General features: G+C 53.0%; 2 protein-coding genes across 32 annotated transcripts in view; one reads left to right on the top strand and one right to left on the bottom strand.

Annotated features, from left to right (window-relative positions):
- The window catches only part of LOC101073197 (ankyrin-3-like), a 68,674-nt gene that overhangs the window by 19,718 nt on the left and 23,943 nt on the right, over positions 1-25,013 (top strand). For 13 of the 31 annotated variants that reach the window (XM_029832670.1, XM_029832714.1, XM_029832661.1 and 10 more), the window contains exons 1-25: positions 2,555-3,090; positions 12,746-12,847; positions 12,952-13,050; positions 13,182-13,283; positions 14,027-14,125; positions 14,200-14,385; positions 14,948-14,971; positions 16,260-16,358; positions 16,917-17,015; positions 17,160-17,258; positions 17,345-17,542; positions 18,458-18,556; positions 18,706-18,804; positions 19,354-19,452; positions 19,768-19,965; positions 20,630-20,728; positions 20,890-20,988; positions 21,074-21,271; positions 21,386-21,484; positions 21,558-21,656; positions 21,732-21,830; positions 21,910-22,005; positions 22,075-22,147; positions 23,029-23,064; positions 24,486-24,609. In XM_029832670.1, the coding sequence (XP_029688530.1) occupies positions 2,971-3,090; positions 12,746-12,847; positions 12,952-13,050; positions 13,182-13,283; positions 14,027-14,125; positions 14,200-14,385; positions 14,948-14,971; positions 16,260-16,358; positions 16,917-17,015; positions 17,160-17,258; positions 17,345-17,542; positions 18,458-18,556; positions 18,706-18,804; positions 19,354-19,452; positions 19,768-19,965; positions 20,630-20,728; positions 20,890-20,988; positions 21,074-21,271; positions 21,386-21,484; positions 21,558-21,656; positions 21,732-21,830; positions 21,910-22,005; positions 22,075-22,147; positions 23,029-23,064; positions 24,486-24,609 (2,744 nt within the window). In that variant the 5' untranslated portion in view covers positions 2,555-2,970. Of the gene's footprint in view, positions 1-2,552; positions 3,091-9,960; positions 10,080-12,745; positions 12,848-12,951; positions 13,051-13,181; positions 13,284-14,026; positions 14,126-14,199; positions 14,386-14,947; positions 14,972-16,259; positions 16,359-16,916; positions 17,016-17,159; positions 17,259-17,344; positions 17,543-18,457; positions 18,557-18,705; positions 18,805-19,353; positions 19,453-19,767; positions 19,966-20,629; positions 20,729-20,889; positions 20,989-21,073; positions 21,272-21,385; positions 21,485-21,557; positions 21,657-21,731; positions 21,831-21,909; positions 22,006-22,074; positions 22,148-23,028; positions 23,065-24,485; positions 24,610-25,013 lie in introns of those variants that run through there. The other 18 variants (XM_029832706.1, XM_029832738.1, XM_029832699.1 and 15 more) reach the window with 11 other exon arrangements.
- Positions 8,240-9,479, bottom strand: LOC101073428 (microfibril-associated glycoprotein 4-like). The gene is made up of 5 exons (XM_003961050.3): positions 9,321-9,479; positions 9,053-9,250; positions 8,852-8,948; positions 8,595-8,762; positions 8,240-8,511 (listed from the first exon to the last, which is right to left on the bottom strand). Exons 1-5 carry the CDS (start codon positions 9,333-9,335, stop codon positions 8,261-8,263), a joined length of 729 nt encoding a protein of 242 aa, XP_003961099.2. The 5' UTR covers positions 9,336-9,479; the 3' UTR covers positions 8,240-8,260.

Consider the following 25,013-nt stretch of genomic DNA (forward strand, 5'->3'; position numbering starts at 1 on the left):
TGTGTGTGTGTGTGTGTGCTGTTCTTTGTGATAAGCCTCCAGGACTCACAGCTTTACTGAGTGTTCCTACATGATAAGAAACGAACGCTCTGATCGAGGTTATCAGGCAGAAATCACCGATAAATGGTGACATGGAACCAGCATAGTCTTGGATCTTCAGTGTTTGTGGTATTAGCCGGTATTAGCCGCGAAACACCGCTACGTTCATGTCCAGTGAATCAGTTTGAGCTAATGGTGGTTTAGTCACATGCTGAGTTCAGATCTGCTGCTCGTTGCTCCCACCTAGTGGCCAAAAGAGGAACTCCACCCTGTTCACATACGGGTGACGTCATTCACCCGTGTGATCATTTATAAACGACATTTTTAGGCCCTTCCGTTTTAATAATCCATGTTTGATTTGATTGACCTATAGATATGATGGGACTTGTCCTGAACAGTATATATATATATATGGTGGTTAATGTAGAGATTAGTGTTTAACACTGTGATGCACCAGCCAGTCCTGAACGTTACTGAAGATAAAACAGAGGAAATGGTTGAAACCGGTGCCTCTGAAAGGGAGAACTTGACTTGGAATAACCAAAGTGAACCAGTAGGGGGAGCCATAGACTGCAGAAACTTGACCATAGAAACACCGGCGCTAAAATGTTGCTTTTTTTTTTTTCCTCTCGGATATTTTGGACTTTTTCAGACACGTGACCAATAACAGCTTTGACATTTCTCAGTTACGAGCGATCCTTTACAAATATGCATACATATACATACATATACAAAGCTATTAGAGCGGATTGAATGTGGAACAAGTCAATTGAAGTGCTAGAATTTAGATCTGCTCTTATTTTTCTGGAGGCCCTCGGTTCGGTGCAGGTTCAGGTGGCGGAACGAGCAGAACTGAGACAAAGAGCCAGAGAGGCTGGAGAAAAGGGAGCAGGTGATGTTAGAGGAAGACTGTCTGCTCCTGACCCACATGTCGGCGCGCCGAGGTTATTCCCAGGTGCTCGTTATCTGTGACGCCAAGGAAAAGGGTGGCGTTGGAACGAGCCGGGTTGTTAAGGAAACGCCGCCAACTCATGAAACCCACCAGACCTAATCTTCCCCGATGCTGCTTTTAAACCTCACTTTCTGCCTCTAAGTCCATTTTCAGCGTCTTCCAAAGCTGGCGCTTCAGGTTTTAATCTCCCCTTAAAGATGTAGATAATGGGGGATTATTCCGATAAATCCGAGCCGGATGGCTCCGGAATGATGACTTATTACAGCGCAGTTTTGGGATTGGCCTCACGCTGCAATCATGGCACAGCTAACGGGTGCTTTAGCGTGCGCGCTGCTTCAGAGCGCACGGTTTGGCCGCTGTCCTGCCTTCCTGGACGGATCAGCACTGAGCGGTCACGTCTTATAGTTCTAGAACAGATTTGACAGGATTATATCCAACATTCAGGTTAGATTCTTGATACCTCGCCATTTTCTCCTGCAATTGTTGCTCGGTGGGGTTCTTAAAGATGGTGTGTGTTGGTGTGTGTTGGTGTGCTGTGTGTCTCTTTGTTGTTGTCATTTTTGGACCCCCGTTTCCTCTCGGCCAATTACAGCTCGCTCGCCTCCCAGGCAGCCAATCACAAGCCTGCTCAGCTGTCACATGACCCGAGCTGCCTCCCGTCTCCTCACCCATGTTATTATTCACAGGCTGCAGTGTGCTGACGTCGTGCAACACACACACACACACACACACACACACACACTTTAAGCTCGTTTAATTAAATATACTGAGAGAATCACAGGAACTTTGTGTGATTCTGGCTTGATCAAATCATTTTGTGCTGCCTTTATTTAAAACATACTAATTTTTTTTTGTTGTTGCTGGAGGCGAAATCCTTCTTCATTCATTCCGATGTTGCAGATTGTTGCTGCGTTTTTGGAAGTATCTAAAGCATCAGCGGCGCCCCCTTAAGGTTCCCCGACATATGAGAGTGATGAATAATGGAGGAGCGTCTTAATAATTGATTTGTTCGCGCACGGCAACCTTACGTGCACCTTTCTTTATGCCTAAAAATCTTGTTTTTCACCTCTTTAGCAGCAGCTCCCTTCAGGGCAGCAGTTATTAGCACCAAAGGCTTTCAAGGAAGTGCTTCTAAAGTCATTTTAATGAGCAAATGAATCAATAATTAAGCTACTTTCTCCTGTAGTTTCATCTGAAGTTGCAGATTGAGGCTTAATTTGCTGTACTCGATGTTAAACGCTCTTCATTTTCATCAAAACTGACTGTAAGGAAAATAACTTTTACATGGGTGTGCACACGCGTGCACGTGCGCGGTAGTGTCCCTCCCCTGCCTCCCTCTCCATCTCCCTGTTATAACCAGCTGGTACGGAGCAGAGGTATCCATCCAATCCGACTCCCTCCCTTCTTTCTGCTGTCCCAGCTGCTCTCTCTGCCTCTCTGCCCCCCCCCACCCCACCACCCCTCCTCCTTTCTCCCCCCTCCCACCTCCTCTCTCAACCTCCCCTCCACTGTCATTTCCACCCCGTTCGCGTGTCCCTGCGAGACGTCTCGGGCCGAGTGTGTAGGATGGCTCAGCCCTCAGGTGCGGGCGGCGCACGCTGGGAACCAGTCGAGCGGACGTCAGGACCAGTTGGACTCCCCCAGGAGGCGGAGGAGGCTGCCGGGCTCACGGCCGGAGCATGAGCCCCTTCCCGGACCTCCAGATTTTTGGAGCTTCTCTCGTGTTCCTCCAGCTGTTTTTGTAGGTTCTGTTTTTGCCTTCGAGCCGTGCAGGAGTAATGGACCTGGAGATAAGGAAGGAATAAAAGGCTGATCCTCTCATAGCCGCCAGGTCCTCCCCCCTCCACAAAAGTGCCACCAAGTGCAGCAGGAACAATAAGATAATTAGGAGCTGAGAGGGAGAGACTCCGGTCCTCCCATCCCTCCTCCTCCTCCTCTTCCTCCTTCCCACCTGTGAGGATTAATCGCAGCAGAGAAGCATGGCGCAAGCCGCCTCGCAGCTGAAGAAGAGAGCAGCCGAGGACCTCAACGCAGCAGAGGACAAGGAGAAGGAGAAGAAGAAGAATAGGAGGCGTGCAGCACGGGAGCTGAAGAAAAAGGTAGAGAGGGCGCGATGTGGGGGGGGGCTGAGAGGAGAGGAGGCTGGGTCTGGGTCGAGGTGCTTCTCAGTTTGTCATGATGCAGTGGCCCAACACACACACACACACGCGCACACACACACACAGTGCTTTATAGCTGTTACTTCCCCTTTTCTTATCAGTTCACGCTCTCTAGTTATCCATCTTTTTTCAGTATTCCCAACGGGATCACCCTGCACATCAGCGTGTGTGTGCGTGTGTGTACGTGTGTGTGTGTGTGTGTGTGTGCGCATAAGAGAGAGAAAGTGTTTCTAATGGTTGGAGTTGACACATACTTCCTCTTTAAATCATAACATCTCGGACTATTGTCATCCAAACTCTTTTGTTCTGGTATCCATCTTTGAGGAACGTTGGTGTGTGTGTGTGTGCGTGCGCGTGTGTCCTCACCCCACCACATCGTCCATAACTTCTTCATGCCATCACCCCCCCCCCACACACACACACACACACACCATGTTCTGGCAGTATATATTGTGACGCGTTAGTTGTGTGAACCTGCACCAGAGCCAAAAACATCAGCAGTCACACCCTGCGGTTGCTCTGGGCTGCTGTGTGTGTGTGTGTGTGTGTGTGTGTGTGTGTGTGTGTATGTGTGTCTGTGTGTGTGTGTGTCTGTGTGTGTGTGTGAGAGAGTGAGTAATTGTGCAAGGACAAAGTTAAGACATCGCTCAGTACATCTGACTGGTGATCAATAATCACTGATTTCAGTGACGTTTGATGATTCAGCTGATGTTGACGCAGCATTGAGTGTTTGGATAACGTGTGTGTGTGTGTGTGTGTGTGTGTGTGCGTGCGTGTGTGTGTGCGTGTGTGTGTGTGTGTGTGTGTGTGTGTGTGTGTGTGTGTGTCTTGCTGTGATTGCTGAAAATAATTAGTGTTTCCCAGGTGTGTCCCGCTGACATTTGTCCTTGTGCGTGTGGCGAGGACGCGTGCCGGCCGGCCTCGGGCCGTCCTCGTTCTGGGCGTGGCCACCTGTCGCCAGCGCCCTTGACCTCGTTAGCATCAAGGTCAAAAGTGGTTGGGAGGTCGCAGGACGTCAGGCCGGCTCGCTGCGAGGTATCGATGCAACGGTTCCCAGCGTAGACCTTCTCTGGGGGCATTTTTGTTGTCATGGAAATGACGACTGGGATCAGGGCCCTGCAGGATCTTCAGGTTGGGACATTTGAGCAATGCTACAATAATGGTCGTGGGAAGACTTGTCCCCAGGCTTGTCCTCAGACTTGTCCCCAGACTTGTCCCCAGGCTTGTCCCCAGGCTTGTCCCCAGGCTTGTCCCCAGACTTGTCCCCAGGCTTGTCCCCAGACTTGTCCCCAGGCTTGTCCCCAGGCTTGTCCCCAGGCTTGTCCTCAGACTTGTCCTCAGACTTGTCCCCAGGCTTGTCCCCAGGCTTGTGCCCAGGCTTGTCCCCAGACTTGTCCCCAGACTTGTCCCCAGACCAGCGAACCGACCACTTGTGGTTTCCTGGGAAAACCCAACAGGTGACGCCAACGTGTTGCTGTCAGACCTGTTTTCGAGGTGACATCAGCAGTTTGCTGGCGTCCTCGGCGTGCCGCCACGGGGACAGTACCGTCTGTCCTGGGCCCGCTCCAGGTAAAGCTATACCACTGTCTACCCGGGCCGGGGCGCCACGCAGCAGGAGTCTCCCTCCCCGCTCGGATCAAATGGCCTCACCTCAGTTAGCTTTTGGTCCCGTCCTCGTGTTCCCTCGCTACGTTCTGGTCCAGTTGTATTTTGCTTTACTTTAAAGTATGGGTATCTGTTCGGTGCTGGTCGGGTGGGTTCAGTGTTCTGATAGCATTTAGCGTCAGACATTATCTGTTTTCCTGGTGTCGTACTGGCAGTTTGCCATCCACAAATGTCTCCCAGGAATGTCCGGCGCTCCGTCCAGCACGTGTCCGACACCACATGCACTATCAACGCCACTCAGACGGTATCGCCGCGCTCCTTCCATTAAAGCCATTAGCGTCGTGCTTCAGCTTCAATTTGACGTGCGTGTCAGCCTTTCACGGCGAGAGCGCACGAGCAACGTGCGTGCTCTGCTGTGCTGCAGTCTGTCCTGTTTCCCGATCGGCCGGTAAACTGGCTGATTCGTTACGAGCTGACTAATACCTGCTAGCTTCCCCGGCGTGCTGACGACGCAGATCAGCTATGCTAACATTGGGCGCTAATCAGCAAATGTCAGGATGCTAACGCTAATCGATACACTCTTGGCTAGTAAACAAACCCAATAAAGGCTGACAAAGGTCATTTATGGGGCGTTTTGATTGGTCTAAAAAGGGATCAGCCTGTTTTTAAAGACATTAATAGCAGAAAGGGGATTAAGATGAGAATAGGGAAACGCTTTTGCTGAGGTTTATTTTTGGGACTGACTCGATTCTTTCTACTTCTGTTCTGCTCCTCCGCCCCCCCCCCCCCCCCCGTCCCTCATCTCGCTGCCTTTCTTTCAATGCCTCCCCCATCCTGGTGTCATCTGGCAGAGGCTTGTATTGTTCTGCTGCACTTCTCTTTATGTGATTCTCTCTCTCTCTTTCACACTCTCTCTCCGTCACACACACACACACACACACACACTCTCGCGGGTCCCTTGTGACCACACAATTGTCCCACATTAATCCCCTGACACTAATTTAGGCCAAAATTCATATGAAGCTTCTCGTCCGTCAGACGGCTCCTGTCTCTTTGTTCCTGAGATTCCTCAGATTTGATATAAATTCAGCCCTTACAGTTGACATTATCACCATTATTCTTTGCCTTTCTTGAGTCACATTTCCAGATTTTGTAGATTGGAAGGAATTAAAGATTTTGCTTGTTTTGTTTCTGGGGAAATTTTCCAGTTTTCTCTTGCCAGAAAGCTGAAATCTACGTAACAGTCATGAAAATAGTGGCTCCAGCGACTCAAATACAGCAAAAGATCCTTGATCAAGCGCTGGAGGTGCCCCCCCCCCCCCATTGCACAGAAAAATAGGAGTTTTCTTTGTTTTTAACAACATCTGTGGGAGCTTTAAGCGCTTTAAGCTCGTCTGCTGCTAGCGTGGCGTCGCGCCGTGCTGCTGAATCTAGGAGAACTTCCGACCTCCTTGGAAGATCTTTCAGTTGAATTCAAAGCCCAAAGTCTGGGGGGGGGGGCGCAGGGCTGGTGCAGAGCCTCCATAACCTCAGGAATGAGATGAGAAGAGAAGCAGAGAGGGTTCAGGAAGTGCAGGGAGGTGGAAGAGGGTGAGGATGCTGCTGGGCCTTTTATCCTTCCTCCCTCTGCTCTAAAGTGGAAAATTGATGCTCAGAACTGGGACGGTCCTTCCACTTACGCACACGCCCACGCACGCTTTCATACCGGCCGATCCCCGTTCCAGCGAACGCGGCGCTTCTCGCTTCCCAATTTCCACGTGGGAAGATTAGCGTGGGCTCTGCAGAATGAGGAGGAATCGAATTCCCCCCTGTTCGTCTGCAGTTTTCCTGGGGTCCCTCAGGGCGGGATTAACGCAGCTCCCAGTAAACAAAACCTCATCGGCGTTGAGGTGCCAGAAGTTTCCCACCACTTTTCCTTTGATGCTTCCGATTCGCTACTTCCTCCGCCGCAGATGCTTTGAATTCTGCATTTCTCAGACATCAAAGGCCGGGACGGCTGCTCTCATTAAATATTGATTAGCTGGGCTCCTGGAAACAAGTGATGTCATGATGTTTGTCTGCACCGCTGGAGGTGCGGAGGTCCACCCGCCAGGGTCACGTTCTGGGGGGGGGGGTCTGTGGGGCTCCGCTGTGCTGCAGCACGCTTGATTATTTTTAAGGTTCTTCATGTTGCGGCCTGTGGGAGTTCTGCCGTTACGCAACACCTGCAGCCCCTGGAAGAACGCGGTTCTGCCCCCTCGCTCTGCATCCTCCCTGCTCTCTTTATGCTGCTGCAGCGGCGAATCGGCCAATTCTATACGTTAAAAACGGCAGTTTAAGCTCTGCGGGAATTGTTCCTTCCGATTGTCGCCCGTGCAGCTAAAGTGCTGCATTGATTTTCCCAGCGACGCCTTAATGGCCTCGATCGCTCTCCTCCTCCTCCTCCTCCTCGGTTGTCTGTACTCAGCTTTATCACATCAGTGCACGCGCCGTCGGGGCTGTAGCGCTCGTTAGCCAATGCTAACAGGAAGAATTGTTGTTTTGGGCCCAGCTGTGTCCCACCGCAGTCCTTTCGAACGTGCGTGAGGATGCTGGTGACGTTCGTGTGGCCGCTAGCGCCTGGTTTGATGCACATACGTGACACGGGCAGGCGCGCAGCAGCACCGTGACGACCGTCCAGCAGCTGCAGCAGAGCAGCATCGTCGGCCGTCGCCCAATGAGGCGTGAGAGCGGCAGAGCTGCCAGCGGGCGGGGGGGGCGGGGGGGATGCTGACGGACGGGTTTAAGGGAGGAGGCGGCGATGCACATCATCCGTCTGACGGCGCCGAAACCTCTGATATTTAAGGCTTCATCGCAGGGCCGAGTTCTGACTCGGAGCGGCCGGTTCCTCCTCTTTTCCAGCGAATACTGAGACTGCAGTGGCCAAACAGCCAATCAGAGTGCAGCATTCCCTCTGTCCCTCACTCACACAAATCTATCCCTCTCCCTCCCTCCCTCTCTCTCTCTCTCTCTCTCTCTCTTTCACACACACACTCTTCCTACAGCTAACTGCAGCCTGTGCAATACCACCAACATACCACTAGGGGGCACAACCTGGAAATTATTGACATGTATCCAGACCGTCTGCAGTGTGTGTGTGTGTGTGTGTGTGTGTGTGTGTGTGTGTGTGTGTGTGTGTGTGTGTGTGTGTGTGTGTGGCATACGTCTCTATATTTAGTCATATACTCATCCTACCACCTGGTGTAGCTTTATTGTCCTAAATCCTGCTCCAGGTGCTCGGGATCATCCGGCCTCTATACGTCCCACACCGGAGCAATGCAGCAAATTCAAGAGTTTCCTGTTGCCATGGCAACCCCCGCGCCCTCCCTTCGTGATGTCATATAAAACGCGGGTTGTGTGTGTGTGTGTGTTTGTGTCCTACTTCCAGTTTGTAAATAGATACAACCCCCCCCCCCCCCCTCAAATTTTCAAACGATCAATTTCAAGAATAAGAAGAAAAAAAGAAAAGCTTCAAACGAGTTTGCTTTTATTCCGCAGCGGGCCTGATCTTCATCACGATGGTTTTTAGGGAGTACTCCAGCCCCTTAAAGCTCCTCCACTGCACGCCGTGTGCCCGCGGCGACGGCCCCCAGGTGTAGATCCCGTTGGGGTTGGCGCCGAAGCAGTTGTAATACCAGAACGCTCCGTAGGCCAGCTGGGCGCAGTTGGACTCGTTGGTGTCCTGGTCTTTGTCGATGGTTGTGAATTTCATCCCGTTGTGTCCGCTCAACGAGTCTCCTGTGGGAAGAGAGACGGAGCGTTTAAGGCTGGGGCGGGGAATCTGGCGGCCACGACGGCGGCGGCGGCGGCGGAGAGCGCACCCGCTGCCCCCTTCACGAAGCTCCCCAGGCTGAGCTTGTATCCCTCCGCCTCCGGACCGACAGAGAAGGAGGAGTAATGGGCGAAGACGTTCTGGCCGTCAAAGTCCTCCATGTCCACCTTCAGCTCGTACTTCTTGGCCTGTGTGAGGAGGTGCATGGTCTCCAGGCCTGCAGGACAAACACGGAGACGCTTCTTACCCCCCGAGCCAGGACACGCACCCCCCAAAGCAGCTAGCATAAATCCCCAATGGCCGCACCGAGCCAGTACTCTCCGGCGGCGCTGCCAAATCCTCGTTTGTAGTGATCCCACTTCATGTAGAAGTTGACTGTCCCGTCCTGCCTCCGCTGGATCACCTGTGGACATCTCAACATTCGCTAATTCAGTTCCAGCCCTCCCCCCACGTCACATGTGCATTAGCAGGAAGCTAGCTATGCTAACAACCCCTTGACCTGCTCACCGTCCACTTCTCTGGGGAGGTGTCGATGCGGTCCGGGCTCATGTCGCAGTACACCTGCACCGGCGAGGTGGGGCCCGCCGGGTAGATGGCGTACACGCCGCTCTGGCCCCAGCCGGCTTTGTACACGTCGCTGCAGTCTGTGGGCAGCGGCGACGGCCGAGCCACCGCCGTGAGCAGCGCGGCGAGCACGACCTTGAGCTGGAGCGGTTAGAGAGGCGTTGAGCGAGCACGCCGGGCGGCGTTGGAACGCTGCGCTGTACTTACGCACCATCGTTCCTTCCATCGTGGAGGCGGCGAATCGTTTGGATCAGACCGAAGCTTCCCGTGAGGACGAGTGTGTCCCGGGATCCGTCTCTGTCCTCAAATCGTCCCCCTGTTGCATCAGTCTGTGTTTCCCCTCCGTCAATAAGTAACGTGGTGTTGATTCAGTGCACCTGTACCTCAAACAAGCATCAGGTGACTTCCCGCTCCAGGCAGGGAAGGACAGACTGAACTGGGAACAGTTTAGGAATGGTTTAATCCAGGCTGTGTGTGTGTGTGTGTGTGTGTGTGTGTGTGCGTGTCTCCCATTTCTAAGGAATTGACCTCTGGCCTCTTGAACCATGTGGACAGGAAGTGGTGAATGGTGTACAGTGAAAAAAAGTACAGAAACTTAGAAACTTTCTCTTTGCGCGCACACACACACACACACACACACACACACACACACACACACACAGACACTGTAGCACCGTTTGGCCCTCTGATCCCATGTTACTCCGGAGAGACTTGGTTCTGGATTAGCCCCCCCCTCCCCCCCTGCTCTGGACTTTCTCTCTTCACGCCAGGTATTTTTAGCGGTGACATAAGCCCCCCCCACACACACACACACACACACACACACACTGAGCGTCCCTCCGCCCCCCCCTCTCCTCTCTTGCCCCCATCCCTCTCTTCCTGGTTCCAGTGACGGAGCTCAGGTTCCTCACTCGGAGCTGCGGGGCTGAGCAGCATGGCAGTGGAGGAGGCGGCGGAATATTTGTCTGAAGTAAGTTTTAACCGTTGGCGGTGAAGTTTCCCCTGACCCCCCCGACCCCCCACCCCCTCTCCTCGGTTTAATTTGTGTTTTTACTAACAGGATTTGGAGGATTTCAGAGCAGGGGGGTGGGGGGGGGGAGGTTAGCGGTGCTGCAGCAGCTATCCAGAGACGGGACGGTGAGGTGTTGCTGCTGCACCACTGCTGCAGTGTGTGTGTGTGTGTGCGTGTGTGTGCGTGTGTCTGTGTGTGAATTACTTTGTTTGAAGCGTTCTAAACGATGTGCTGAGACCTCCGAGGCGTCTTTCCGTGGATCCAGTACGGGGCAGCAAATAGAAGCACCTGACCTTGGCCAGGGGTGCAAAGCTCTGCGTGTGTGTGTGTGTGTGTGTGTGTGTGTGTGCGTGTGTGTGTGGAGCCACTGGATCCACGTGAGTGATGATTCCAGCTTGAGCTGTGATTTAAAGACTCGACGGTGCGGAGGAGACCTGGAATCCTTTGATCTTAGAGGGATTTTCAGGGATCCAAACATCTCGGAGCATTTTCCGTTAGCCACCGTAGCGTCCCGTGCTGCGGCGCACGGACCCGGCTCAGAGGGTAATCAACAGAGCGACGGTGTGGCGATGTTGTGTGTGCGCGCGTGCGTGCGTCTGTAGGTTCCGACACATTTAGCGTTTGTTTGGAAGCGTCTGCTGTGACCCTGTGAGCTGTAGGACACACAGGAAGGGTGACGTCGGCGTTCCCGACCAGCTCTGCAGAGCGGCTCTGCACATTTCATCTATTCCTGGAGACAAATGTCCTCCGTGGCCGTGCACGTGTACAGTACATGCATGTCGTGCGCTGCACGCCGGCTGTGTGACCACATGCAGGCTGTGGTTTAGCTGATCCAGAACCAGAACCGGAAAGGCTGCAGTTCAGCTACATTAGCAGTGGGAAACGCACTGATAGCAGTTGGTTTGTTTACGTGTGTGTGTGTGTGTGTGTGTGTGTGTGTGTGTGTGTGTGTGTGTGTGTGAGACCAGTTTAAGCCTCACTCCTGTTCCAAATCACCATCTAAAGCAGGACAACAGCAGTCTGCAGACTCCAGTTCTGGGACTAGAAAACATGGAAATATTAGACCTTAAAGATAAGAACAGCCTGGTAATAAACTTCTAATTCATGTTTATAACACCCTGAGTGGAGGATGTTCCAGCCACGGTGAAGAGTGTGACTCTGCCTTAAACTGGATAATTCCCTGAGTTATGCCTGCTGGCATCGAGGATCCGACTGGTGGGAATTCATGCCCGGGAAATGCACCAGCCTGATTACAATCACGTCCTTCTCTCCGTTAGCATCCGAGTTTGCGAATGGCTGATCTGAGTGCGCTCCAGATGCTCCAGGTCAACCGTTCTGGATCTCTTTTAATGGGATCGAGTGTTTTGTATCAGGGAATGACGCTGTCCTGGCAGGAGGAGGGAGGAAGTAACGTATTTCTGGAGAAATCCTCCACAAATGTTCAGTCTGGTGTGTCAGGGAGGCCCACATGGACGCTGACACTGGCCTGTGTGTGTGTGTGTGTGTGTGTGTGTGTGTGTGTGTGTGTGAGCCCTCCCATTCAGAAAGTGGGAAGTGAGCTCATCCATCAGCTTTAGGCAACAATCTCTTTGCAATAACAGAGTTTACGCAACAGCGAGCATGACGGTATTTTCTTTGATGCCGCACGGCGCCGACGCTAACTTTATTCCCCTCCCGCCTGTCGTGTTTCTGACCATCGGGATTGATGAATGCATCCATGGTGCGTAAAATAAACTCATCGGCGACACCGAGCGCCTCGATGCTGAATATAAACCTCAAATCCAGGAGTTGTAAAATCATCATTTAAAAACACACTACACTAGCATAGCAGCACTAGCATAGCAGCATGTAAAGGGGCGGGGCTTAAAGCTAGCATGGCTCTGTGTGGCGTGCTCGATGGGAATATTACTGACCCTGTAGCAGATGTTAGCATTAGCTCTTTTGCTAATGTCACAGCTTGTATTCTTGATCTCTAATCAGGGAGTTGGTCATTCTGTGGGGACCAAATGTTAAGTGGGGGGGGCTATAACACCTGTGTTAGGCTCAACATATCCCATAATGCATTGAGAAAAGCAGCGTGGAAGCGAAATTATTAAGGTAAATAAACAAGCAACCGGCGAGTGTGTTGAATTTAGTAAATCAGTAACAAATTTAAAGCTCGGCCGGACACATGATAGTGTTAATAAGGGGTCACAGGAGCAGGTCTCTCCCCGGCGTGTGTGTGTGTGTGCGTGCACGTGTGTGTGCGTGCACGTGTGTATTTCTGTTCAAATATGTGGGTGTGGCAGGCTGCTAAGTGCTGCAGTGTGAAATCGGAGCTGGAGAGCCTCCGTCCTTCCTCCTGTTCCAACTGTCGCTCTGCACAATCCAGAGCCCGTACACACACACACACACACACACACACACACACACACACACGCACACACACACACACAGCTTCTTTAGCTCGCTGATCTCGGCTTCACCGCGATAAAGCCAATATTTCGGCGTGGCCAACCGATGCTGCTGCTGCTGTTTTGTTGCACTTTAATTTAAAATAAATCCGTTTTCGCACGACTGTCGTGCAAATGCGGAGTGACTCGGGCGACTCAACCTCGTCTTTTCTGTCCGTCGCCCTCCTGCAGACGGATGTCAACGCTTGTTACCTGCGTTCCGCCCGGGCCGGGAACCTGGAGAAGACCTTGGACTACCTGAAGAACGGCGTGGACATCAACATCTGCAACCAGGTAACCGATAACCGCCCGCAGGCCTCGGAGCAGCACTTCCTGGGATTGCATCACTTCCTGGGATTACATCACTTCCTGGGATTACAGCTGCCTTTTCCCCTCAGAATGGTCTGAACGCGCTTCATCTGGCCTCCAAAGAGGGTCATGTGGAAGTGGTGGCGGAGCTCATCAAGCTGGGCGCCAACGTGGACGCCGCCACCAAGGTGTGTGTGTGTGTGTGTGTGTGTGTGTGTGTTGCTCACTTCGGATTCGTTTCATTACAGTTTTTAACTGTAACTAAAGTTTTTAACTGTAACTAAAGCTCTAACTCTGTCTTCCTTTCTCCTCTGGACAGCAGAAAGGGAACACAGCCCTCCACATAGCGTCGCTCGCCGGACAGACGGACGTGGTCAAGAAGCTCGTCACCCACCACGCCAACGTCAACGCACAGTCTCAGGTAAGGACGCACGCGCGTTGTCATCATTTGGATTGCATTTGCTCACTTTAACACACACTCTTCCTCTTGACCCTGTGAATATGAAGCAAAGGTGCCCCCACAAGCATAGTAAAACATCAAACATCTTTACTATAAATACGAGCACACAGGGCCCATCTGCTGGTGTGTGTGCTGCGTCAGCAACACTGTGGTGCTTCCTGACACACACACACACACGCACACACACACACACACACACTCCTGGTCACCAAAGCTACCAGAGCAATGTTAAAGCTTTGCTTTATCACGTGCACTAAATAACATTTGGAAATCGTAATATTTGTAATTTTCCTTTAGTGGTGACAAAGAGGTGCTTCGTTAAACCTGACATCTAATTTGAGATGATTTTTATCTGCTAGAATGAGGGATTTTACGCAGTTTTGTGTCCTTGGCTCTGTTTACCAAGAGGGGGGCTGCTGAAGTGGTTTTTGGACCCTGGTGTTGCTATGGCGACACCCAGAGCCCTGTGCAGAGCTCTTATCTTCAGAGTTGCGCAGTGCGAGGTGTCTACGGAGGTGACAGGAAGTACTTCCTGATACTGCCGCTGATGCGTTCGAGTGTCCTTGCGGACGTCAGGAAAATTCAGGCTTCCCTCCCAACGACAGAGCCACCATGACGGAGCAAATCCAGTAATGTTGCCGAGCATCGGCGCTGTTTCTGTCCTGAACGTGCGTTATCCCCCCCCCCCCCCCCCCCCCCCCCAGAATGGATTCACGCCGCTCTACATGGCGGCGCAGGAGAACCACCTGGAGGTGGTCCAGTTCCTGCTGGACAACAGCTCCAGTCAGAGCATCGCCACCGAGGTAAGGGAACCTGAACGCACCACGAGGGCCGACGGGTTTGTGGCTGACCCGTTTGTGCTGCCCCCCCCCCCCAGGACGGGTTCACCCCTCTGGCGGTGGCGCTGCAGCAGGGCCACGAGCAGGTGGTCTCCCTCCTGCTGGAGAACGACACCAAGGGGAAGGTCCGCCTCCCCGCCCTGCACATCGCCGCGCGCAAGGACGACACCAAGGCCGCGGCGCTGCTGCTGCAGAGCGACCACAACGCTAACGTGGAGTCCAAGGTACCGGAACCAGAACTCCCCTCCCTCCGATCCTGACCCTGTTTGATTTGAATCTATCCCGCTTTACGCCTGCCCCCCCCCCCCCCCCCGCATGGTGCACGTGAGTCGGCAAAACCAACGTCGAGCCAAATTTGAAGCAGCCGACGAGCTGCTAACGGCCCGTTTGGACGATGGTGGACGTCTACGTCTCCGTGTCCAAGTCCTGATCTGGTCTTTCCTTCTGAACCACAGCGTCTCCTGTGGGAGGGGCTAAATGTGAGGGATGAGGACATGAGACAGGACGGGTCCATCGTCCACTCCGTTGTTTCCTGTCTTTTGCTTCTTTCCATTTCCTCGTCTTAATGCTCCTACAGGGCTGCTGCTGTTGGTGTTGGTGTTGTTGTTGTTGTTGTTGGTGGTGGTGGTGTTGTTGGTGGTGGTAGTGTTGTTGTTGGTGGTGGTGGTGTTGTTGTTGTTGTTGGTGTTGTTGTGGTGCACTAACCACCCCATTTTCTCCTCCTCCTCTTCCTCCCTCTGTCTGTTCCTCTTCCTCCCTTCCCCTGTTTACCCTTTTCCCTTTTAGATGATGGTGAATAGAACAACAGAGGTACATCTGCTCCTCCTCTCCTCTCCTCTCCTCTCCTCTCCTCTCCTCTCCTCTCCTCTCTCCTCCTCTTCCTACCCTCTCCTTTCTCCTCTCCTCTCCTCTCCTCTCCTCTCCTCTCCTCTCCTCTCCTCTCCTCTCCTCTCCTTCCTCCCCTCCCCTCCTCTCCTCTCCTCTCCTCTCCTCTTCCTCTCCTCTCCTCTCTCCTCTCCTCTTCCTCTCCTCCTGTTCCTCTCCTCTCCCTCTCCTCCCCTCCTCTTCCTCTCCTCTCTCTTCTCTCCTCTCCTCTCCTCTCCTCTCCTCTCCTCTCCTCTCCTCTCCTTCCTCTCCTCTCCTCTCCTCTCCTCTCCTCTCCTCTCCTCTCCTCTCCTCTCCTCCTCTTCCTACCCTCTCCTTTCTCCTCTCCTCTCCTCTTCCTCTCCTCTCCCTCCTCTCCTCTCCTTCCTCCCCTCCTCTTCTCTCCTCTCCTCTTCCTCTCCTCTCCTCTCTCCTCTCCTCTTCCTCTCCTCCTGTTCCTCTCCTCTCCTCTCCCCTCTCCTCCCCTCCTCTTCCTCTCCTCTTCCTCTCCTCTCCTCTCCTCTCCTCTTCCTCTCCTCCCCTCTCCCCTCCTCTCCTCCTCTTCCTCTCCTTCTCTTCTCCTCCTTCTCATAGTCCACTCATCACCATTCCCAAGCGTTCTGTCAGCTAGCATGAATGCTAATGCTGGCCTGAATGTTAACGGCTAATGATGCACCAATCCAGATGTTTTGCTAGGATAAAAGCACCTTACAACTAAACACATTTAGTAGTTTAGAAGTTAATAAAACATTATTTCACGCAAAACTTGCCAAAGCCAAACGGTAAAGGAGAAAAACTGGCTCATCTTTCCTCAGCTCACTGATCCAGGATCAGACATCAGTGGGGGGGGGTTGGTGCATCTGGACTAACAGCACCTCACTTCTCTCAGCTTGTGTTTTATGTTGTTGCTTTTTGGATTCAAACACATCATTTAAATCATTAAAACACACTGAATCCATTCCAGCACTGGAACCATCAAACCCAGCCGGAGTCGACCAGCAGAACCAGCTCTTAATCTGTGCTTCACCTGCATGTTCACCTCTTGTTTCTGGAGGGAGGGCGGAAGAGAACGAATGAAACGTGTGCATGTTTAAACAGAAGCTCGACCTGCTTTACCATCAAAGCAACGTTCCATTCCTGCGCATGTTTGCCTCCCGCCTCCCGCCTCCCTGCGGCCCAGCAGCCGTCCAGGTCTCTCTCCTGAACCATTCTTTTCTCCGTCTCTCGCCGTCAGAGCGGTTTCACGCCTCTGCACATCGCCGCTCACTACGGGAACATCAACGTAGCCACGCTGCTGCTCAACAGGGGGGCTTCTGTGGACTTCAAGGCCAGAGTGAGTAACTTTAGCTCAGGAATGCTGCGCTCCAAGCACAGGTCAGCCATCGGCTGCCAACGGCGTGTTTGTCAACCAATAATATCGTGTTTAATCCCTGGAAGAGGAAAAAGGGACGATCGAAGGAAGAGACTGCGAAGGACGGCGGTCCTGTGCGTTATCAGTCACGCTGACAGGAAATACTCATCCCCAGCTGTAAATAGTCCCAGATAAAATCCTTTTATTGCTGTTTTACTTTGTTGAAATGACAAATGTGGGTTTGGTTGTACCTGAAGATTAAAATTAGAGCTTTTTAAAGAGATAAGTGTTGGTATTTTGTCTCATCAAGGAGATATTAAGCCATTTTTAGAAGTGTGTTGTCACACTGATGATTAGATACGAAAAGCTGCTGCGGTGTGGTGCAGTTGGTGTGTCGTCCACTAGAGGGCGCTGTTTACCAGAACATTTATCATCTTCACTTTTTAACCACGGGAAACTGGTGCAGTCTCATTTATGCCATTTGTTTATGTCTTAAATATGTCATGTTTGCTGTGTCTTGTGCCTTTTTTCTGTCCTCAGAATGACATCACGCCGCTGCACGTAGCGTCTAAACGTGGGAACAGCAACATGGTGCGGCTGCTGCTGGAGAGAGGAGCCAAAATAGACGCAAGGACTAAGGTCACACACACACGCGCACACACACACACACACACACACACACACACACACACACACACACACACACACACACACACACACACACACACCCACCATTAAAACAATATTGCAACACAACCGACGTTGCATTGCTTGTTTCCACAGGATGGTTTGACTCCTCTTCACTGTGGGGCGAGGAGCGGCCACGAGCAAGTGGTGGATATGCTCCTGAACAGAGGAGCTCCAATTCTGTCCAAGACCAAGGCAGCGTTCCCACCTTCACCCCTGTTTTCCGATCCTTCTCCCTCCACAGTTTATGAAAACGCAGGTTCTCCCTCTCCTCCCTCCAGAACGGGCTGTCCCCGCTCCACATGGCCACGCAAGGCGACCATCTGAACTGCGTCCAGCTGCTGCTGCACCACGACGTGCCCGTGGACGACGTGACCAATGACTACCTGACGGCGTTGCACGTGGCTGCCCACTGCGGCCACTACAAGGTGGCCAAGGTCATCGTGGACAAGAAGGCGAATCCCAATGCGAAAGCACTGGTGAGGAATTAAAATACGAGGGAGGAGATTGTGAGGTGGCAGCTAAAACCTTCCAAACTATTACTACTACTGCTACTAATAACAATAATAATAATAGTAATAATAATTAATAGTATTTTTATCCTTTTATGTGCTGTAAACACAACCCCCAACAAAACCGAGTTTATTTATGTACTTCTATTTGTCACCACAAGAGGGCGCCATTTTACGGAAATACGTTTTCATCCAGGTGAATTTAAAATCACCTGTTTTCAAAAACGTTTCGCTTTCTCTGTTACCTTATCAGGCTTTATCCTCATTTTTTTATTTTTTTTTTTATCATATTGACCTCAGACACATTCAATATTGAGCCTTAAAATAGGTAACTATCAGCGAGTGCTTTGATTTCCTTCACGTCCAGAAACATTTTTATTCTTACCCCTCGTCTCTTTGGAGTTCTTTTCTTAAATGATGACAGTTTAAAAGAAGTAGCTGAATAAAAGTAGAGTCTCGGTCCTCTGTTCTGTAATGAGAGAAGTCTGGGTGTGGTTAGAATAGCTGGACTTTATAGACAGAAAGAAGACGGAGGGGAAAAAAACGACAGGGAGGAAAATGAAGTCATCGGACTAATCCTGAAACCTCAGAGTTGGAGAGGAAGGAGGGAGCGTGTGTGTGTGTTCCAGGCTCGATGGTTTCCACACATGCTCGTCTGGTTTGAACACCGAACAGGAAAAAAAAAAGCCAGTAAAAGAGGGCTGGAAAAGACAAGCAGGTTTCTCTTGTTTATACCGTATTTTCCATTCAGTGTTCCAGGTTTTTCCTCCATTGAGGGTGAAAAACCCCCCCAAAAAACTCCCCCTGAGCAGCACACGAGCGGGTTTGGGGAGTATTTTTCACATTTTGAGCCCCTTTTGTTCGATTCGTCTGTGTTTGCAGAATGGTTTCACTCCTCTGCACATCGCCTGCAAGAAGAACAGGGTCAAGGTGATGGAGCTGCTGCTGAAGCATGGAGCGTCCATACAAGCCGTCACAGAGGTGTGTGTGTGTGTGTGTGTGTGTGTGTGTGTACGGTTGAATATTGTCTTGTTGAACGACTTTTCTTTCTCGTGTGTGACGGAGGAGGCGCGCCGCTAAAGCTAACCAGGCTAATGTCTCCTTTCAACCACTCTCTCCTCACCTCTCAGTCCGGCCTCACCCCGATTCACGTCGCCGCCTTCATGGGACACGACAACATCGTGCACCAGCTCATCAGTCACGGCGCGTCGCCGAACACCAGTAATGTGGTGAGTGTCCGTGTCCCCGTCCAGCTCTCGCCTGGACCCGGGACCGTGTCCGCTAGCGTTTGTCTGAATCAGCCGGGGGAGAAACCCGCAGCAGTCGGAGACGAAAGGATCCGGATCAAAGGCAAATTCGGGAATTTAAATTAAAGGGGGACTCCCGACCTCGGTGGAGGTTTGGCCGCTTCCAAACTGAGCGGAACCGGCGTGAGCGAGCGTTAATGCTGTCGTCCCCGAGGGAAGAGAGGGTTTCAAAAAGGAGGAGAAACGAAGGAGTGGAGAGGAGAAGAGAAAGAAATGAGAGGGGAGAGGCTGTACTGTACATTAACCCAGAGGATTTGGTAACCCACGCCGCGTCTGTGGCCAGGTTTCCATAGAAACGGAGCATTACGGCATGTCATTATAGTGAGCTGGGTGTGTAGAGCAGGGGTCTCTCCCTCTCTCTCTCTCTCTCTCTCTCTCTCTCTCAGTAGAAACTTTCACAGTCGGTCTTTGCACGAGTGCAGAATCCAAACTTGGGAATAACGACCAACCCGTCTTTCCCGTGTGTTCCAGAGAGGAGAGACGGCGCTCCACATGGCGGCGAGGGCGGGACAGTCAAACGTGGTCCGCTATCTGATCCAGAACGGCGCTCGGGTGGACGCCAGGGCCAAGGTAGTCCCCACGTGACAAAATAATAGATCCCACGCTGAACGTGCTCTGTGTGTGTGTGTGTGTGCGCGTGTGTGTGTGTGTGTGTGCGTGTGTGTGTTAGACACCGTAATGAGTGTGTGGTTCTGTCTCTGCACACGTTTAATTACCGAGTGACGCCAGATCCAAACTATTTCTCCTGTTTCCACTTTGACTGCGTGTTTTTCTTCTGTCGATGCTAAAACCAACCAAGCTAAAGCCCAAAGATCAAAGGAAGCCATTGTTCTCGCTGTGCTCAGCCTCTTTCCTAAAACCGCGTGTTTGATTTGGCGTCGCCAGGACGACCAGACCCCGCTGCACATCTCCAGCCGTCTGGGCAAACAGGACATCGTCCAACAGCTGCTGGCCAACGGAGCGTGTCCCGACGCCACCACCAGCTCTGGCTACACGCCGCTACACCTGGCAGCCAGGGAGGGACACCGAGACGTGGCGGCGACGCTCCTGGACAACGGCGCCAACCTGAGCATCATTACCAAGGTACACCTGAGGACCCCAGAGCTCCGACGCCACCCAGCAGACACAAGCCGCCTAAAACCCCTTTAGAACCTGGGAGACAGTGGAGAGAACGGGAGATCATGTGACCTCGCTTTGATGTGTTGGTTTGAAGGCGTTTGGGGGGGTTTAATGCCAGAGAGCAGCAGTCAGGCGGAGGGAGGACGGCCTTTAATCGGGCCGCGGTTACTCTTACGGAAGGTTGGGGATAACGGCTCCTCTGTTCCCAGACGGCGACCGTCCCTCCTTTACTCACTCTTTTTATACACTCGTGATTCCAGGTCGATCCATTTAAAATCCGTTTCTAAGGGAAACGAGAGAAGAGTGTGATAATTAAATCTCATGACAGGAATATATAGATATGGTTGTTTTAGTCGTGCGGGGGCGGGGCCTCTTCTCCATCCACGGGCCAGGACCTGGACTCTTTGGTGGGTTCTGGCCGCGTTCTTTCTCTGTTTATATCTGTTGTGAGCTCGGCTCGTTGCGTCAAAGTTGCCTCATCGCCAGAGAATCCGATGTTCCACACGTCCTGAACGTGGGGGGGGGGGGGGGGAATAACGAGCGTCTCACGCTGTCATGACAACCCAGCGAACAGCTGCGATGCATCAACGGCGCCGCGTCCTGATTTACGCTCTTCCTGTCTCCGCAGAAGGGTTTCACCCCCCTGCATGTGGCCGCCAAGTACGGGAACATGGAGGTGGCCAACCTGCTGCTGCAGAAGGACGCCTCCCCCGACGCCGCCGGGAAGGTAAAGCAGGCGCGCGGGGAAGAGGAGGCAGTAAACTCACACCGCCACCCTTCACTGTCGCATACGCGTGTGTTAGCGGCGCCACCTCGCGGCTCACCGCCAGGATGAACGCCACCTCTGACTGGTTGTGTGTGTGTGTGTGTGTGTGTGTGTGTGTTCAGAGTGGACTAACTCCACTGCATGTAGCGGCGCACTACGATAACCAGAAGGTGGCGCTGCTCTTGCTCAACCAGGGGGCGTCGCCGCACGCGGCCGCAAAGGTAAAAGTCTGTGGAAACGCCCAAAACGCCCAAACGCACCTCCGACCTCGAGCGGCGCCGCCGTAATCGCTCCTCCTCCCCCCAGAACGGCTACACGCCGCTCCACATCGCCGCCAAGAAGAACCAGATGGAGATAACCACCACGCTGCTGGAGTACGGCGCCCCCACCGACACCGTCACGCGCCAGGGAATCACGCCGCTGCACCTGGCGGCGCAGGAAGGCAACGTGGACGTGGTGACCCTGCTCCTGGCGCGAGACGCTCCCGTCAACGTGGGCAATAAGGTGCGAGGATTGTGGGTGACGGGAGGGAGGGAGGGGGGGGGGGGATTCGTGGTGCGTTCGTGTCAGTGCGGAAACGCAGCTTTTTGAGCGTTCGGTGTCCGTCTCCCTCCCCAGTCGGGGCTGACTCCGCTCCACCTGGCTGCCCAGGAGGATAAAGTGAACGTCGCTGAGATCTTGGTCAACCACGGAGCGACGCTGGACCCCGAGACCAAGGTGAAACTACTCGTTTCCTCCCTCGCCGCGCCTTAAAAACCTTCCTGTAAACCGGCGTCTCTTTACTCCCCAGCTGGGATACACTCCCCTGCACGTGGCCTGTCACTACGGCAACGTGAAAATGGTTAATTTCCTGCTGAAGAATCAAGCAAAGGTCAACGCGAGGACAAAGGTAGGGCGCCAACGTGCGCTTTAGCGACTTCAGGACGAGGACGCCTGAATCCAACCGGTCTCTCCCCCCCCCCAGAACGGTTACACCCCCCTCCATCAGGCCGCCCAGCAGGGCCACACACACATCATCAACCTGCTGCTGCACCACGGAGCACCGGCCAACGAGCTCACCAACGTGAGTCCGCTCACACCCCCCCTCCCCTGCTCCCAGAGTGGAATTCCCACAAACCGCCCGGGTTTTCCCTGTTTTCCAGAACGGGAACAGCGCTCTGTCCATCGCCAGGAGGCTCGGCTACATCTCCGTGGTCGACACCCTCAAAGTGGTCTCCGAGGAAACGCTGACCACTCAGGTATGTCTGTGGGGGGGAAGAGGGGGGGGGTGGAGTTCACACGCCAACGTGCACGTTTGTGCTCCACAGACGGTGATGGAGAAGCACAAGATGAACGTTCCGGAGACGATGAACGAGGTGCTGGACATGTCGGACGACGAAGGTCAGGCTCCATTTTACAGCTTTTGGGTCGCGGGGGGGGGGGTCGCGGCTCCTCCAGGGTCGGGTTTCTGTCGCGGTTCAGAAGCCACAAACTTTATTCCACCTCCTCAGTTTGGTTATTTAACCTCCTGTGGTTGAACTCTTCGGGGATCGCCACCAGTTTCCGTGTGATTTTTCCGGTTTATTTCGCTCCGTTTTAATTCTCTAACCTTCTCCTTCACGTCTGTAAAGCCAACGTCCCCGAAACGATTACAGAGGACCATTTATCTCCCCGTCGGCACAGGGAAATATGTCTTTTGGCCTGGTTGCCATGCCAACCGTCTGCCTATGGCATTTGTGGAGTGTGTGACGGTCTTTTCACACACACTCGAGTCTTTGTCAGCGGAGGCTCGTCAGAGACGCTTCTATTGTAGCTTCACACTTGTGGCCCAAAGCAAACATGATGCCAGCCCCCCTGTGTGTGTGTGTGTGTGTGTGCGCGTGTGTGTGCGCGTGTGTGTGCGTGTGTGTGTGTGTGTGTGTGTCATGGTGGTGCTCTGAAAAAGCTGAACTCGAGTTAAAACTACTTTTGTTCATCTCCTTTTCTTTCCTTTGGAGCCCATGAAATGAAATTCTAACCATTTAGCCAGTTGGTTCCACTGCGCTGCACTAGGTGGCGCTATAGCCTCATTTAGTCTGACAACGGGCCAAAACACGGAGCGACGTTCACGCTGTCGTCTTCTGTTCGACGTCGGCTTCCTGCCGAGCCTGGACCGGCCGTGTGGAGGTGCTGTCTGTATCCGTGACGCCCGTGATCCGTCTGTAGCCGTTAGCCTCCGTTCCAATGTGCGGGGCCCAAAACTGGTTTGAAGACGTGTTTTTTTTTTCCCTTCGTTTATACAGAGTTGGATGTTGAAAACATCTGCATCAGCTACACCTGTAAGTGCCAGAACAGGTGTTCCGAGTGGATCTAACGCCAGTAACCCGCCTGATGTGTGTTAGCGCTGCACGCTAGTCCTTACGCTCAGCTTCAGCTGTGCACATTCAATATGGCCTCGCTGTCCTTTTTGTTGCCTCATCTATAAATAGATTAGCACACACACACACAGTTGAGTAACAGCAGTGTTGAACATCTCCAATAACGCTCACACACCCACCCACACACACACACACACACACACACACCGGCCAGTCTAAATCTGGCCCTTCATAGAGCAGCCACACTTGTTAACGGTCCGAAGAGATTTTCCAGATTTCCAGATCAAACCTGGGGGGAAAAAAAGCCACAGAAACACTTCTCTTCGCAGGTTGTCGCGAGTGCACGTGCGCGTGCACGTCGTCAGGCCAACAACAAACCTGCGCGCAACCCACAAATCAAAAACACCCCATTTCAGGCTGTGCACACGCACGGCCGCCCGCTATTTCTGTCCTGCTGGGCTCTAAAGGTGTCCTGGAACTCTCTCTCTCACACACACACACACACACACACACACACACACACACAGGATAATCCTGTAGCAGGGTGGGGGGGGGGGAGGCGGGAGAAAGCTGATCTGTTTTGTGCGAGCGCCGGGTGTGACAGAGAGACTACACAGAAGAGGGAGAGAGAGCGGCTGGAAAGTTTAGTTCGGGGTGAAATCCGGAGGAACTGGACCTGATGAGGAGCTCCAGAGCCGGAGGTGAGTTCCTGTGCCGGCTCTGGGACGCCGTCGTCCGGGTGCTGGAATGTCACCAGACGTGGGGTCTCCAAAGTGCGAGGGGGAGAAAGTTTAGGGGGAAGGGTGAGGGAGCAGCAGGGATGGAGGGGACAGGAGGGTGGGGTCGGGGGGGGGGGTCCGCCGGTGCTTCGTGGTGGCTGGAACGCCTCCCTTTTGATTCTCTGGGGTTCTCGGCCTGCACGCACTTGTTCCCTCCTCCCGCCTCTCTTTCAGCCCGGCGGTCGCCGCTTCATCAGCAGACTAGCATGCTAGCTGTCTTCCTGCTAACACTCTAACGTATGTTTCCAGAGCCGCACTGACGCTTTGCTGTGAAGTTTTGTGGATCTTGTAGCTGATTTGGGGGAAAGAAACGAGCTAGTGAAACACTCTAACCGCTGGTGTCTGACTAAGCTTCACTCTTCACGTTTATTTTGTCACGTGGGACCTGAGACAAAAACCCTTTAATGACCAGGAGACTGTGGTTTGCTGCGTCCCTCGGATGGGAGCTGAACTGGAATCCAGCCCCCGGGCAGAGGCCGCATTGATCGGCCTCTCTAAAAGAGCCACTTTGTTGGGCTAAACTTGTGGCGCTTGGCTAATGAAAACACGCACACTGGCCTCTTCGATAACCCTCTTTTGTCTGTGGTTGCGTCCGTCCTCTAGGTGACGATGCAATGACCGGAGACACGGACAAGTATTTGGCCCCCCAGGACCTGCGGGAGCTGGGGGACGACTCGCTACCCCAGGAAGGCTACGTGGGCTTCAGCGTCGGCGCCCGGTCGCAGAGGTGAGACCATCGCTAATCAGTCACAGGCTTGTTGGGCAACGCAGCCGTTAGCTTGGGAGGAAGAAGACTTTGACTTAAACGACTGTTTCACCAGAGAACAAGAGCGGCAGGAAGTAACGGGCTTTATGGGAGTTGCGGTTCTTTTTATCGCCCGCATGTGGCGACCATCCCGGCGACAGCGTCTTTAATCGCATCCAAATGTTAGCATGACATCACGCAGCGACTTTAGCCAGCGCGGTTCAGGACAAATCTACGTCATCTACATCTTTGTTTGAATCTAGACTTAAGCACATTAGCAGTGACCTTGTCAGGCGTCACTGCGGCGGCGTCACAGGAAATGAGCAGCGCGTTCGATCCCCCGGTGCTGCGTTTCAGGCGCGGCCTCAGTGCCCTCGAGCAAGGCA

The sequence above is a fragment of the Takifugu rubripes genome, chromosome 1 (genome assembly GCF_901000725.2).
Source record: "Takifugu rubripes chromosome 1, fTakRub1.2, whole genome shotgun sequence".
NCBI classification, from domain to species: domain Eukaryota; kingdom Metazoa; phylum Chordata; class Actinopteri; order Tetraodontiformes; family Tetraodontidae; genus Takifugu; species Takifugu rubripes.

Coding starts and splice junctions, on each gene's coding strand:
- LOC101073428 (XM_003961050.3), bottom strand. Junction 8,763..8,851: donor CGCCGGAGAGTACTGGCTCG/GTGCGGCCATTG, acceptor TTTGTCCTGCAG/GCCTGGAGACCATGCACCTC. Junction 8,512..8,594: donor CTTCGTGAAGGGGGCAGCGG/GTGCGCTCTCCG, acceptor CTCTTCCCACAG/GAGACTCGTTGAGCGGACAC.